At 34.3% G+C, this 14,810-nt stretch overlaps 1 protein-coding gene and 1 pseudogene across 1 annotated transcript; one reads left to right on the top strand and one right to left on the bottom strand.

Moving 5' to 3' along the window:
* Positions 1-2,700: 2,700 nt before the first annotated feature.
* Positions 2,701-5,328, bottom strand: LOC131658756 (protein FAR1-RELATED SEQUENCE 5-like; annotated as a pseudogene).
* Positions 5,329-5,795: 467 nt separating this feature from the next.
* On the top strand, positions 5,796-14,213 carry LOC131658754 (uncharacterized). The gene is made up of 14 exons (XM_058928016.1): positions 5,796-5,936; positions 7,096-7,175; positions 11,697-11,793; positions 11,865-12,132; positions 12,217-12,304; positions 12,367-12,494; positions 12,594-12,684; positions 12,765-12,945; positions 13,032-13,189; positions 13,272-13,392; positions 13,478-13,657; positions 13,744-13,782; positions 13,867-13,920; positions 14,016-14,213. The coding sequence occupies exons 1-14, from the start codon at positions 5,796-5,798 to the stop codon at positions 14,211-14,213; spliced, it is 1,824 nt and encodes a 607-aa protein (XP_058783999.1).
* Positions 14,214-14,810: the final 597 nt, after the last annotated feature.

Raw genomic sequence — 14,810 nt, 5'->3', positions numbered from 1 at the left:
ATGACTTGGAGAAAGAAGCAGAGAAGAACAAAAAAAAGGTGAAGACAAAGAAGTCAGCCCCTAACTTGGGTGAAGAAGAGGAAGAATGTTCTATGGCACAAGTCCTTGAGAAAGAAGCTGAAGAGGTCGTAGACAAGATCGAGAAAGAAGCCGGGAAGAAGACAAAAAAACATAGGACAAAAAGGAAAAAAAAACTCTATATTGAATTGTGTAGTAAGAATGTTGATTTCTAGAATTGATAAAGTTGGACTTGTATGAGCAAATTGTTTCTTTAAGCTTAAATTTGGACAAATTGTTTCTTTAATACCAAACATATGTTATATTCATTTTGATGCTGGGACAAGATGTGTCATGTGATGATGTATAGTTCTGCATTTGTTTCTAGTCAATTTTGTAGTTGTTATATAATGAAGTATTTATGTGGAGAAATAGGGTATTGGCTGGTTAGTTAAATTCTGGCTGTTGTGGTCTTACATCCTTTTTAATATGCAGAAATCACCGTGGTTTGAGTCATTATTGGGGTATTGAGTATTGAGTGGTGAGTATTGTGTATTGAGTGGTGAGTATTGAGTATTGAGTAATACATGCTTAGTATTGATTAATATGTGGCTATACATGCTTAGTTTCAGCAGTTATGTTTTAAACAGGTACATGTAATTTAACTAAGATAAACTCTCGAAGATGGATGCATAATAAAGCAAAGTTTTATTGTGTTACATATGTTAATTTTATTACTATAATTCAAAAGTTCCCAGGTGAACTAAGAGTCGACACAAGACTATCTTACTCATTTTAAAAGTGGTCATTGCGTATGATTTCATCTATACTTGTGTTAATTCCAAATTAATAGAATAAAAGAAAATATGCTGCTGATATACTAATACTAATATCGTGTAAAATAAAAGATCTTTGTTATTCTTACGTCAAATTAAACACGAAATACTATGTACCTAAGATGTTAGAAGGGTGTTTTAAGATCCCAGGTCAACTAAAGTATTGCTGAAAGACTAGGAATTCCATTATAAAATTCAACTTAAAAGGATGGTAGGAAGAATATATGATTAATAACAAAGCATAGTTGTTAAACTTAAAAGGATGTATAAGTTCCAAAATAGTATAATACACAGTAGTTAGCTAGGGACCAAATCACATAATATATATATATATATATATATATATATATATATATATATATATATATATATATATATATATATATATAAATATAATTTTAAAGTGATATTCTCTTATAGGTACCCATATCTTCTTGAAACCACTTGCTAAATTTATTTGGTGTCCGTTGTTTTATTTTCTTGAACTTCAAGAAGTAAATAGATTTGTAAATGGCTTTGTTGGATATGTATCAATGTCCTATCATGTTGATTTTTCTTTCTAACCTCAAAAAATGCCTTCTCACTTTTCTATTATGTTTGTGTCTTAATTTGCTATTGCACTTATTTTCTTGACCAATACATATTTTTTTACCAAGTTTCATTGTTGGTGAAGTATGCTTGAAGAAATGTGCTATTGTTGAAGTCGTGGAAGAATAGTTGAAGTAACAATGTCTTGCCAATACTATGTCACTTATGATTCTATAGAGCAAGATTATTGTCTTCACCAGTTTTAGTTACTTACTTTTGTGTTTGTGGCATGACAACTATCTAGCTGATGCGATCTATATGTTCACGGATGTTGATGGAAATGTAGCCGCAATCAATCCCAAAAGGTGTGGCTAGAAGTCACTGCTAGTTTTGTGCTGTGTATGGATGGATTAGTACATGTGTGTATTAATTGGATCATTGAGTAAAGGAAATCAGAGATATGGCTTCACCTCCTTCGATGCCATTGTCTCTTGAAATAGTTGTTGATGGTGCTAGTGTATCTCTAAATGATAATGAGTTAAATGTTGTAATGGTTAGTAATTGGAAAAATAGTTTATGCAATAGTATATCTTGCCAGTGTAATGTTAGTATGAAATTGTTGTAATTTGTTATCTAAGGCTCTATATTTCTCATTTTATATATATATAATTAAACTTATAAGTTCATAAACCAACTTTAAGTTCTAAAGCCTAGTTAATCACACAACTAGTCTCATCATTCACAACCAATGATATCATTTGGATGACATCCAGAAGAGCAAACATAACCTAACATGTCACAGGTGATTTTATATTGTAAAGCAAAATACTCCCTTTATGTAACAAGGTGAAGTAGACAAATAACAAAAATATTCAAGAGACGCAATGAGAGTACTACTATGAGTTGTTCTGGAGTAAACAATGTGAGTATGATCTAGTATTTTGTGCAATACAGCCTCGCATTTTTCAGGAGAATAACACAGGGCTGGTTCAGTTGTTTTATGCTAACATTGAATCTTGAAAGATCCTTACATATGTCCAAAAAAAATGAAGCCATTTATTTCAAAGGCATTCTGCATGTGCAACAGAGAGACTGAGAACACAGAAAAAAGCTATTGCTTTAAGTACTTCATTGGGTTATTAACTGAGAAGATAAGTTTTCCTATCCAAAGTTATTACTTTAAGCAAATTCAATACTATGTAGCAGAAGCTAAATTGGCAATAACTAAAACAATCAAATTGTAGACTGAAATATAAAATTCTGCTTACAGTATGATGAAAATTTGAAATAGTAGACCGAAATATAATTGTCTAAAATAATGGAAAGAAATTAATGAAAATCAATCAACATTGTTGATTGTTAAAGCTAATTTTGCAGCATCTTCTTCTTTCTTTTGTTTCTTCCGCTGTGCGATGAATCTTTGTCTCTCCCTAGCTAACTCATAATCACTTTTGAGCCGTTTCTTAGCCCTTATTGGATTGGGTCTCTTTTTGAACTTTTTTCCACTAGAATCAACTACAAAAGGTTCAGCAACACTAGTATCTTTGCAAGATGCAGACCTGGAAGATGAAGGTTGACCGGAAACACCTTTAGCAACAATCAAATCTTCCGCTTGCTTCCCACATTCAATTGCAGCATGAAGAAAAAATTGGCACGCATCAGGGTCCATGCAAACACGGGTTATAATTTGAAGCATAACACCAGAAGCTTGTTGATATCTTTGTGCAAAAGTAGTATCTTGAATACCTCCAATACTGATGGGTTTTAAAGCATCAAGGGATGGACGAATTCCTTTAGTCCAACGCTTCAATATGTAGTGGTCAGGTATGGACTTCAAGGACTGGTATTGGATAGAACTCCCTAAGAAGTCTAATATCTTGAAAACATGGTGACATAAGAATCCTCGGTTCTCGAACATCCGACATGTAGAAGTAAAAATCTTGTTCCCAATATCTACAGTAACAACCATCTCATCAAGTCGCAAAGGATCTTGATCATTAGGAAGAAGGTTTTCTGGAACTTCTTCGACCGACATATAAACATTCGCAGCGGCATCATTATCAAAATCCATCTCATCGGCATCACGAACAAGTTGAATTGTGAACACTTTGAAAACTCTATTCGAAATTGAACTTCTTGACGTGTCCTCCTCATAATAATATTTGAAAGAAAGATCATATTGCTTGTGAATGAATGCAAACGATGCTGGAGTATACTTGGCGACAACGGACCTCATGAGTTGGCTGTTGGGATAATTGTTTCTTGGCCTAGTATTGGCAGCCTTGAAATCACAATCAGCATGATTATCTCGCATTTTCTCAACCATAACATTGAAATGGATAAAGAATTGCACAAGTGAGTGGTATGGCTGAAGAAAGTGGCGAAGAAAGGCATTGAACGACTCGCTTAACTGTGTGGTCTTCAAACTGGAAGTGAAGTGTGATTTCACCCAAGCAGAAGACCATTGAGTACGATTACGATGAATCTGGACAAGCCAAGTAAATTCAGAAGTGGATTTACCACCAAAACAATTTTGAAGCATCTTATTCCAATTGAAGTCAAACTCTGCCTCATCATCAACATTCGAAACCAAGTGATGTAGTTCGTCAAGAAATGCACCATTGCAACGAGAGCCTAAGTTGGACTTTGCATTCTCCCCCATGTGCCAAGAACACACCCCATGGAAGACATCGGGGAAGATGTTTGGAACTGACTTCATCAAAGCAGAAGCTTGGTCTGTATAAATTGTAATGGGTTTCTTATTTTTCATGCGCTTCAGGAAAGTGGTAAACAACCAATCAAAACTTGCTGAAGTCTCATCGTAAAGCAGGGCACAACCAAATACTACACTCTTACGGTGGTTGTCAAATCCAAGGAACGGAGCTGGTATGTATGACAAAAACATATAACGAAAAAAGTTAAAACAATTGATGTTATCAATATAAAAGCAGTGTCATACCTAAAACAAAGGATGTTATCAATATATCTTTATACTAATATATAATGATGTAATAATAAATATGGTAGAGAGAATATATCAATGCACAGATAATTACAAAATAAAATGGAAGCTTGAGATAATAGTAATGAAATGAATAGAACACATACCTAATGGGCGATACTCCGTATTTGTTCGATAAGTTGTGTCGAAACTGATGAGATCACCAAATAATTCATAGTCTTGCTGCATGATTGCATCTGACCAGAAAATACTAGCTATGTTCTCTTCAGAATCTACTTGGATATCATAATAAAATGATGGGTTCCTCAAAGCTTCGTTTCTAAGATATTCTTGGATAATAGTTGCATCACCAATGACCATTTCCTTTTGTCGAACAGTGGTGAGAAAGTTCTTTAAATCTTGGAAGCAATACCCAAGGTTCTTTGAACCACCAGCTATTTGACGCATAACTTGAAAGGAGGATCTTACAGACATGCCTGATTTTGAATTTATTATAGCAAGTTATTTTTGAGGCTCACTAATCTCTCGAGCCGATCTCAAGTAATGCGAATGCTCGGGTTTATGGAGAGGGTGGTTATGAGTAACATTCCATTTGTATATGTGATAACCTTTAACATTGGAATCATACTTCAACGAAATACTAGCTGGGCAACCAGTCCTTTCCTCGGGAAGTTCTTTCTCTTTCTGATATTCAATGAGAACAGTAGTATCCGAGTTTGTCTTGTTCTTAGGATCCGCCCGACTTCCGTGCTTGAAACCATGCTTGTTACAAACATAACGGATATATTGCACAATGTCCGTTTTTTTGTTACGAGAATCAAAGAAGGAGTGCAAATTTCTTCTCACGCTAAATCCCTTTTCATGAGCGTATTTAGCATAGAAATCCTTGATTGATGAAAGGTCGTGGAAGACAAAATGTTGCCACGATTCTTTATTTTCATCGGAGATTGAACCAACATCTTGAGTGACATTTGTGGAAGACGAAATCTCATCCATTAGCAACACAACCTACAAAATACAAATTACAACTTTAATAATAGGAAAGATAGATATGCATATTCAATATTATACAGTCAAGGTTGTTCTATCAAAATATATTGCACATTACTCATGGAATCCTAACATTACTCAACCATATTACACATTACTCGATGAATTCTCGCATTAGGTAATCACATATTGCAAGAAAGAAATCAGAAATTGAAGTGGGAATTCTAAAATTCAATTTAATATTATACAGTAGGCAAGGTTATTCTATCAAAATATACATTACTCATGAAATCGTAACACTACTCAACCATAGTACATACATTACTCAATGAATTGTTGAATTAGGTAAAACAATCAGTTCTATAGAAATTCACAAATTGAAGTGTGAATCATCTAAAATTCAATTTAACAAGTGTAAAATTCAATACCTATGATTTCGTGGATGAAAGTGAGCTGTGAGGAATCACCGGAATGAGTTATTGATGGCGGCGAAGAAAGGCGACGTTGATGAGGTGTTGGGAAGGAAGCATGGCAACAGTGGTGATGTGTTGAGAAGGAAGGATGAAGACGGTGGTGATCGGCGGAGATTGGCGGTGGCGACGGTGCAGGCGGTGGCGACGGTGGTGAGTTGAGAAGAAAAAGATGTCGAGTCGTTGAATTGAGAAGGAAAAAAATCAGCAAAACGTTTTTTTTCCTGTTTTTAGTAAATATATATGGTGATTTCTAGCCATTAGATGGAAATATTGATCCAAGGGCTTAGGTTAACTTATGCACCATGCATAAGTAAATGTTTATGCATATTAGCGGCTGCCGTCCATCACTATCTATCTAAAAACCTCACTAATTCCACTCTTCACTAACTATATATTTTTAACAGAACTCCATTAACGATTGAAAATTTCTCAGCAAAATTTAAAAATAATCATTGAATAATAATAATAATAATAATAATAATAATAATAATAATAATAATAATGGTAAACTATTTATTTAAAATTAAGCTAAAAATTAGGACATGTAAGGTTAATAAGTTATAAATAAAAATGATTAATTATTTATTTAAAATTAATTATTTGAAATGGCAAAAAAAATGTGACACGTAGTTTTCTTTTCATTTTCACCTTTACTAATTATTCCTTTGTTAACTAACTAATCCCATCATGCCATGTTTTAGAAATTCACTCATTCAATTAACTATTCAAATTTACTTTTTTTTTGGTTTGTCACCACCGGTATAGTCCGGTTCGGGGGATCATGTAACACCCCATATTTTCCCTTAATTAATTTAAATTGAAATTAAATTATTTATTGGAATTACTTGGAATTTTATTGGATTTATTGGAGAATAATGGAAAATGAGGTTATTGGGCTTGGTGTCGTGTTTAGTAATAAAGGGGTGCTAAATGTTAGGCCCTTACTAAAGTAAATTGTATTTTTAATAAAATAAGGAAAAGAGGAAAATTTGGAATGAGAAGCAAAAGAAAAAAGAAGAGAAGAAGAGAAGAACGTGAAAGAGCTGAAGAGCATAGGAAGGGGAAGAACCAAACCAAACTCTAAAGTAAGGGGGGACTTTTCCGATTAATCTCTTTTATTGATTCGTGAGTAGTATGACTGATTGTATGTTGTTTGATTTGATTGAGATATGTTAGGTTTTGGGGATTTTTGGGGTTTTGAGAAGAGTTGATGAATTGGAATGATAATGATTGCATATGGTGTTAAATTCTTTCTCAAACATCTTCGTGTTGTGTTATAACATGTAATTTGATGTTGTTTGTGTATTAGAATCAATTTGGTATGAATTGGGTGGAATTAGAAGTGGTTAGATGCTGTCAAAACTGTGTTTTTGGGGATGCAGATACGAGGTAACCGGTTACTAGAGCGTGGTAGCCGACTACCCGAGGTTACGTCAACGAAGAAGTGTTGTTCGTTGTGAAGTAACTGGTTACTTGAAATGAGGTAACTGGTTACCACTGTGTATTTTTGTGTTATTGGTGTTGTCTCGAAGGTAGTAACTGGTTACTTGGATCGAGGTAACCGGTTACCGTTGATTGAAATTTCATATTTGGTTCTATCTGGGAGGCAGTAACCGGTTACTCCATTTGAGGTAACCGGTTACCGCTATGTGTTTTTGAAAAATAACTATTTTCTAAAATTCGTATTTTTTAAACCGTAAATCCGTTTTGAGCTCCATTTTGTGCGTTGGAAAGATAATTTGATTTTCTACATAATAAATTAGTTTAATGAGTAGTAGCTCGATTTTATTTGGGAAATCTCGATTTAATTCCTTATGCTGTGTTTTATACATTGTGTGCATAATTGTTGAAATGTGACAATGTGGCGACGTTGTATTGTTCGACGTGAATATGTATAATGTAATTGTTTGACTTGTATTTAAGCATGGATACATTATACTTGACGTTGTTTCCGGTGAGTTATGTTGTGATGATGTTGTTCATCTTAATCGGTATTGCTTTCGGTGAAGCTACACATTGTGTGCATATGATGTTGAGTATGACAATGTGGTAATGTGGTGACGATGTGTTGAGACAACATGTTTATATTGAAATGTTGTGCTCGGTGCGAATTATATAATGTAATTTTTTGGATTATGTTGATGTGTGAATACATTATCCATGACTGTTGTTCGATGTTGAAATATGATAATGGTTGTTCATATTGTTTGGTTTTGATGATTAGCATGGTTAAGGTGGTGTATGAAGGATAGAAAAACACCTAGAAAATGGGGGTTTGAATAAGTGTAGCTTTAAAACTTGTAAGATAAAAACAATTTGCACAATGATTTTTATCCTGGTTCGTTGTTAACTAAACTACTCCAGTCCACCCCCTTGGAGTGATTTACCTCACCTGAGGATTTAATCCACTAATCACACAAGATTACAATGGTTTTCCACTTGGACAACTTCTAAGTCTTCTAGAGTATACTGATCACAACCTGATCACTCTAGGAACAAACTGCTTAGATACCCTCTAAGACTTTCTAGAGTATACTGATCAACAACCTGATCACTCTAGTTCTTACAACTTAATGTAAACAAATTCTTTTAAGAGTTACAATGCTTCTTATAAAGCTATTATCACAACTGTGATTTTCTCTTAAGTTTAAGCTTAATCTCACTAAAGTATTACAACAACAATGTAGTGAGGTTGATGATGAAGTTTGAGAGCTTTTTGAATTTGACAGCGTTTCTGTATATTTGCGCAAGTGTTGTATTCAGCTTCTCATCAAAACTTCAATCTATAGGTGCTTGAGAAGATGACCGTTGGGAGCATTTAATGCTTTGCGTAATCCGTACAGCATTGCATTTAATGTTTCACTCTTTTGTCAACTACCTCGAGCCTTGCTTTCGCTGTGTCTACTGACATTGCCTTTAATAGCTTCTAACGTTCCTTTTGTCAGTCAGCGTAGCCTGCAGTCTAGTACTTGCTTCTGATCTGATGTTTGTGTAAACAACGTTTGAATATCATCAGAGTCAAACAGCTTGGTGCAGAGCATCTTCTTGTCTTCTGACCTTGAAGTGCTTCTTAGCGTGATACCATGAGAGCTTCAGTGCTTCTGCTTTTGATCTCAAGTCCTTCTGATGCTTCCATAGACCATGTTCTGATTCTGATTGACCATCTTCTGATGTCTTGTTAGACCATGTTCTGATGTTGCATGCTGAACCTTCTAAGTCAGTGCTTCTTGCGCTGATTTTGTGCATACTCTTTATATAATTCCTGAAATGGAAATTGCATAGTATTAGAGTACCACATTATCTCATACAAAATTCATATACATTGTTATCATCAAAACTAAGAATATTGATCAGAACAAATCTTGTTCTAACAGTGTAAGCATATATAATCATGATTGTGGCTGTATCCTGGTGGTGTTGGATCAGCGGTAGCTAATTCCCATTGTGTGGAATTAGTGAGTAGAGTTAGTCGTATCCTTGATGATGGTGGATCGATGAGATGAGTTAATCCCATGATTGGTACCACATGCATGTAGTTGCATTGCATTAGGATGTATGTATGGTTATAACATGAATGGAAGATGTCCAATGTTATAATGTGGTGTGATTGATTTAATTGGTGTGTTTGATGTATTAATTGTTGAATACCTGAATATATTCAATTGGGTGAATGAGATGCATGATATTTTGTTATTTGTGGATTAAAAACATTGATTAATTATGAATGAGACTCCCCCTTATTGTTGATATTTTTAGATTAAGGAGTAGCGGATTGTGCTTGGTGAGGATAACTCGTACAGTTACTTCGTTTTAGTTCGGTTGTGTCAGTGTCATGCTCTGGTCTTGTAACACTTGAGAACGCTTATGTTAGAGTTGTCTGATGAATTATCTTCCTATGTTGGAATAATGTTTTGTTGGTTTTGTATCGGTGAACTTTGATGTGAATCCCGATTGTTTTATGTTATTCAGTTTTGAAGTATTTTCCGCTGTGTTAACATAATCACTGAATAATATGTTTCGATGTTCCTTTAATGCATGACACGGTTTATTGTTTCTAATATTATGAAGCTGTAATACCCTTTTTATATTTTACTCTGAATTTTATTTGATTCCGCGAGGTTTTAGAAGAGTGTTACAGATCAGCTCAAATTCACTCTTTGGAATAACCCCACTAAGCCATTATCTCATAAAACCTCCATCCATTTTTAAAGCAACTTCATTTTTTTCAAGTTGTTTCTCTTTTCATTCCCTATATATATTCTCTTTAGTATATAAGAGCTTTGTTTGTATGTTTCTCTTTTGCATTTTTGCTAAATTCTACATCTTCTTCTTCTTTATGTTTTTCTTTTTTTATATAATTTGTAAGCATTACAAAATGTATGCACAAGATTTATATTTTTTTGGTAATTTTTATCATTCTTAATTTCTTTTTATTATTTAACATTATAACGTTTTACTTTTTTTAATTCTATTTAATTTTATTAATTCTTTAAAAAAATTATAGATACCTTGAAACATTACAAAATTTAGTTTTTAAAAAATTGTTGAAAAGTTACATTGGAACAAATTATAGGTTCTAAAATGATTGTGTTTAGCTTCTATTTTTCATATTTTATTCTTAATAGATATTAATTTTATGATTTTAAATATAAATAAAATTTGATAAATCCTTATACAATAATTCTAATAAAGAAATTGATGTCCCAAAAAATTTTTGCATGACCTTGAGAAAGGCTCGTGAAATTTAACTCATATATAGATAATGTGTAAATTAAGAGTTACAATCTAATTTTATACCTTTAAATTTACTTAATTTTATACCTTTAAATTAAGAGTTACTATAATTGTGTTAGCATTGAAAGAGTGAAAAATTTCATTAGAGAGTTGATCATGTTCAAGCTTGAGATTGTTTGTGAAAGTTTATAGGTCTATTATTGTGCAATTGTTCAAGCTGTTTAAGGTTGTTGGATTGAACCCGGACAAAAACTCAAGTTTGTTTTAGTGAAAATTAAAAAAAAAAAACAATTTTAGGGATTGAAGTAGGTCACATAGTTTTACTTATTATTATCTCTTCTCTTTTTTGTTATTCCGATGCTATGTCTCTATCCATTTATTCTACTAACATAAATTGTTTTCAATCTTCCACCTTTAAAAAATTCTTGAATCTCACAGTCGTCTTCTAATCTACCATATAAGAACTTTTAATGTTCTGGAAAAACCATTCATACCCTTTGCTTACTAATTGCCACATACCCTCTTTTCACACTATTCATGTCTTTTTCTACCCCTATCTTAACTATCTAACTATCTCTTTGTGTCATGACTAATCAATTGCTTAAATTATACACTCATTGTTTAACTACACAATTATATTTCCTTATTAAGTAACTGGTTGTGCACCTTGGTTTTGAAAATTTTGCTTTTTAACACTGTAGCTGTCACGATAATGTCAAGGCCCATTCTTCTTCTGTGTGCTTCTGCTGCTTCTGCTGTACCGCTTTGGAACCTGTTCCAAACTTCTTCTTTCGTTTCTATCTCATTTTTGATCCTCAACCTAATATCCAATGAACAAAGTGTAGAGAAAACTTTCTGCTTAATAACTACTTCCATCTTTGCAATCCGAAATCTTTCTGCTCAAAATCTACTTCCATCTTTGCAAATGGCGAGACCTTATGACAAGGTTGGGGACATAAACGAAAGAAAAGAGCTATGGAAACTGGCGGTGAAGATTCAACACAAGTGGAAAGTGACGATGACTAACAAGGACCATTTTGAGATGGTCATAGTTGACAAAGAACTGAGATATGAGTTTCTTTACACCATTGTCTTTTTATTTCTTCTCATGTAATGTTATGGATGCTACTTTGATGTTTCTGTTCATTTAAAGTTGTATTTGGTTATTTGGAACAGATTTCGTTATCGTTGTCGTTTTTGTTATCGTTTTCGTTATCGTTTTCGTATTCTGGCTTTGCGAACTAAATATTTGTGTTTTGATCTTATGACAATGGTTTACCACGACATGTTTTCATACATTACTTTACAACCTCATTTTAACTGGGTTTTCTCCATTGCTTACAGGGACCTGACATTCAAGTGGTGGTTCCAACTATTTACAGACAAACTTTTGACTCATTGTTGTTGGTTAACACTACCTGCACAATGTCCAACTTTGAAGTTTGTCCTAATGACTTGATCTTTAAACCTACAAACCAGAAATACATTTTGAAATTCACTAGTGGGACTACAGTTAGTGAAATTGGTAAACATGACATACAAAGCAAGCCGACCATCTGCACCCCTTTTGCTGATATCATTTCTGGAAAATGGAAAAAGCATTTGCTAACAGGTTCTTCCATATGTTTTGCGTTTTCGTTAAATGGTTGGTTTAACTCTTCCAAATTTAACAGTTTTTACATTATTTTCTGGTCAGACGTAATTGGTGTCATCGACGAGGTGGGATACACGCAATCAATGGTTAGAAAGAAACCACAGATCAACTTCATTTTGAGGGACTTGGGGTATATTCTTTCCCTTATGATCTTCGTTGTAATAAACATTACTAATATCCTTATTTTTGTAGGTCTAACACGTTGCACTGCACCTTGTGGGAAACATACGCAACTCAATTTTTTGAGTTCAAGCAGAAACAAGATTATCCTTGTGCCCCGGTTATCATCCTCTTGAAATACGCCAAAATTAAGGAAGAAGGTATACACCTACTTCTTCTTTTCCATTTGTTCCATGTATTGTTCCTACTACTATATTTTTGCAGATTCTACATGATTAATATTAACATGAATGATGCAGGCAAATACCCCCTTGCTATCACGAATACGTATAATGTTACAACCGTGCACATTAATGAAGAGATTCCTGAGATAATTGGTTTCCTTAACCGGTATTTCTTAATCAACAACTTTCACGATCATCTTTTATTACGGATACTATTATGATTGGTATTGTTTCGGTAACGTACAGTGTTTTTTATATCACCTGCGGTATGCCCACGGTTTTACCATTGGGAAAAACCCAAAGCACTACAGGAAAATCCAGCCATGATTGGTCGCAGCAATCCTCTGGAGGTCACCTATCCACCGCTGATAAGTTTTTCTCAAAGGCTTCCCATTTGCCGCTGTCCGAAATTATTGTGTTGTCTGAGGTATGTCGCATCTCCATCACATTTATGTTTAACCGCTCACACTACGAACACGAAAAATAACATAACAGTTGGCATACATTTTGCAGCCAACAATGTGTGTCACCGTTGCTACAATAGACAAGCTTATTCCTGATACAAATGGATGGTACTATAAGAAGTGCCATAAATGTCCTCAAATGGCCAAGCGAGACAGCCCCCCTTATTTCTGCAAGGCCGAGCACATGACTGAGGCTGAAATTTGGAGGTTGTCTAAACTGCATACTATTATGAAAGCTACGAGCCCCTTCATAAATATGTTTATGCTGACAATCTAATCTTTTGTTTAGGTTTCGTATATGTGTTGAAGTAGTTCACGATGGTACTTCTGGTAGGTTTGTTTTTTGGGACCGTGAGGCCGGCGAACTGTTAGAGACATCAGCAACTACCTTTCGTTCTTCCATGGTAGAGGTGATGTACACAACACAACTTTTGATTTATCATGCTTCATGTTTGTATCATCCAACACTTTGCTTTTCGTATATTTGTATACCAGAGTGGAATCACTGATCCCCTGGACTACCCCCTTGCACTGGACAAATTATTGGGAAAAAAATTTGCTTTCAAGATCAATTGGAACCCTTGCTTTAAAAATGGTTATGTTGTGATGTATCTCAAAGATAAACAAATTCTTGATCGTCTGGAAGGAACAGACTTGATTATTGAATCTGAAGAGGTGGTCGACACATCTCTTGCAAAGCAAACCATTTTTCTTTCTATTGTGTATCCTGTTGAAAGCTAACCAATTTTCTTTTCCTACAGACTTTTCCAATCCTTGAGTCCATTCCGCATTCTGAAATGGTATTCATTCTGGCCACAAAGGCGTCCAACTGTTGTTTCTTTTGTAAATACTTTATCGGAAATTTATGTCATTTGTTTCTGCAGAAATTGGAGAGCATTAGCGAGGGTGTTTCGTTTGATCTTTTGCAACCTCAAACGGTAACCTGGAATTCCATATTTTGATTCTGTGTATAAATTTCAAACTGGTCCGATTTCCCCTTGCTATTTGTTACTCTTTGGTTTCTGTTGAATAGGAAGGAGAGATCTCATCGGTGCCTGTTCCCGATCCCGTAACACCTCTGGCAACTGTCAAGAGGATGCCCCTGGATGACGCGATCAAGTCACCGCTGCAACCTCTCGGAGAAGGCGACCTATCATCAACTAAGGTCAAGATGATCGCCAAGCGTGGAAAAAAAATCTGCGACCTAAACCATGTCTTCACTGTCACCTAATTAGACAATGATTTGTAGGACATATTGGAAGTTTTTTTTGATAACAGCCTTTCACTTGCAACATATTGTCTAATGGGTTATTACATGGTATATTATTGATCGGTAAAATAGCAAGTGTACTATTTTGCCTCTTGTAATAATAGGGAAAATTCCCCGAATGTCGATCTCAGGGACTGTGCAGGAATAATGAGTTCAATTCAAGGTTCGATTAAACAAAAACTTCAATGGGGTTTTGTTTGGTAATTATAACTTAACGAAAAATAGAATAAGCAGTAAATGAAATTGACTTTGTAACAAATGTGAGTAACATGCTAGGGATAGTGGATGATTGACAATGTAACAACTCTGAAATTTCTATTGCAACAACTTATTTTCAATAATCAATTACCGGTTCTTAAGGTTGTTTGATCCTAAGTCCTTAGTGAAAAAACCTTTGATCCTTCATCCTAAGCCCTAAGTTCTTAGAGTGTGTTTGGATGAAGCATTTAAATGAGGTAATGTAATGTTTTGAGGAAATTTAAAATGATTTGCACAAAATTCATTGTTTGGATACAAAAATGAAGAATTGTTAAAATGATGGAAATTTATGGAGTATTT

This window comes from Vicia villosa, linkage group LG3, assembly GCF_029867415.1.
Source record: "Vicia villosa cultivar HV-30 ecotype Madison, WI linkage group LG3, Vvil1.0, whole genome shotgun sequence".
In the NCBI taxonomy this organism is placed as follows: domain Eukaryota; kingdom Viridiplantae; phylum Streptophyta; class Magnoliopsida; order Fabales; family Fabaceae; genus Vicia; species Vicia villosa.
The sequence above is the reverse complement of the archived record's forward strand: the minus strand, read 5'-3'. Positions and strand labels throughout refer to the sequence as shown.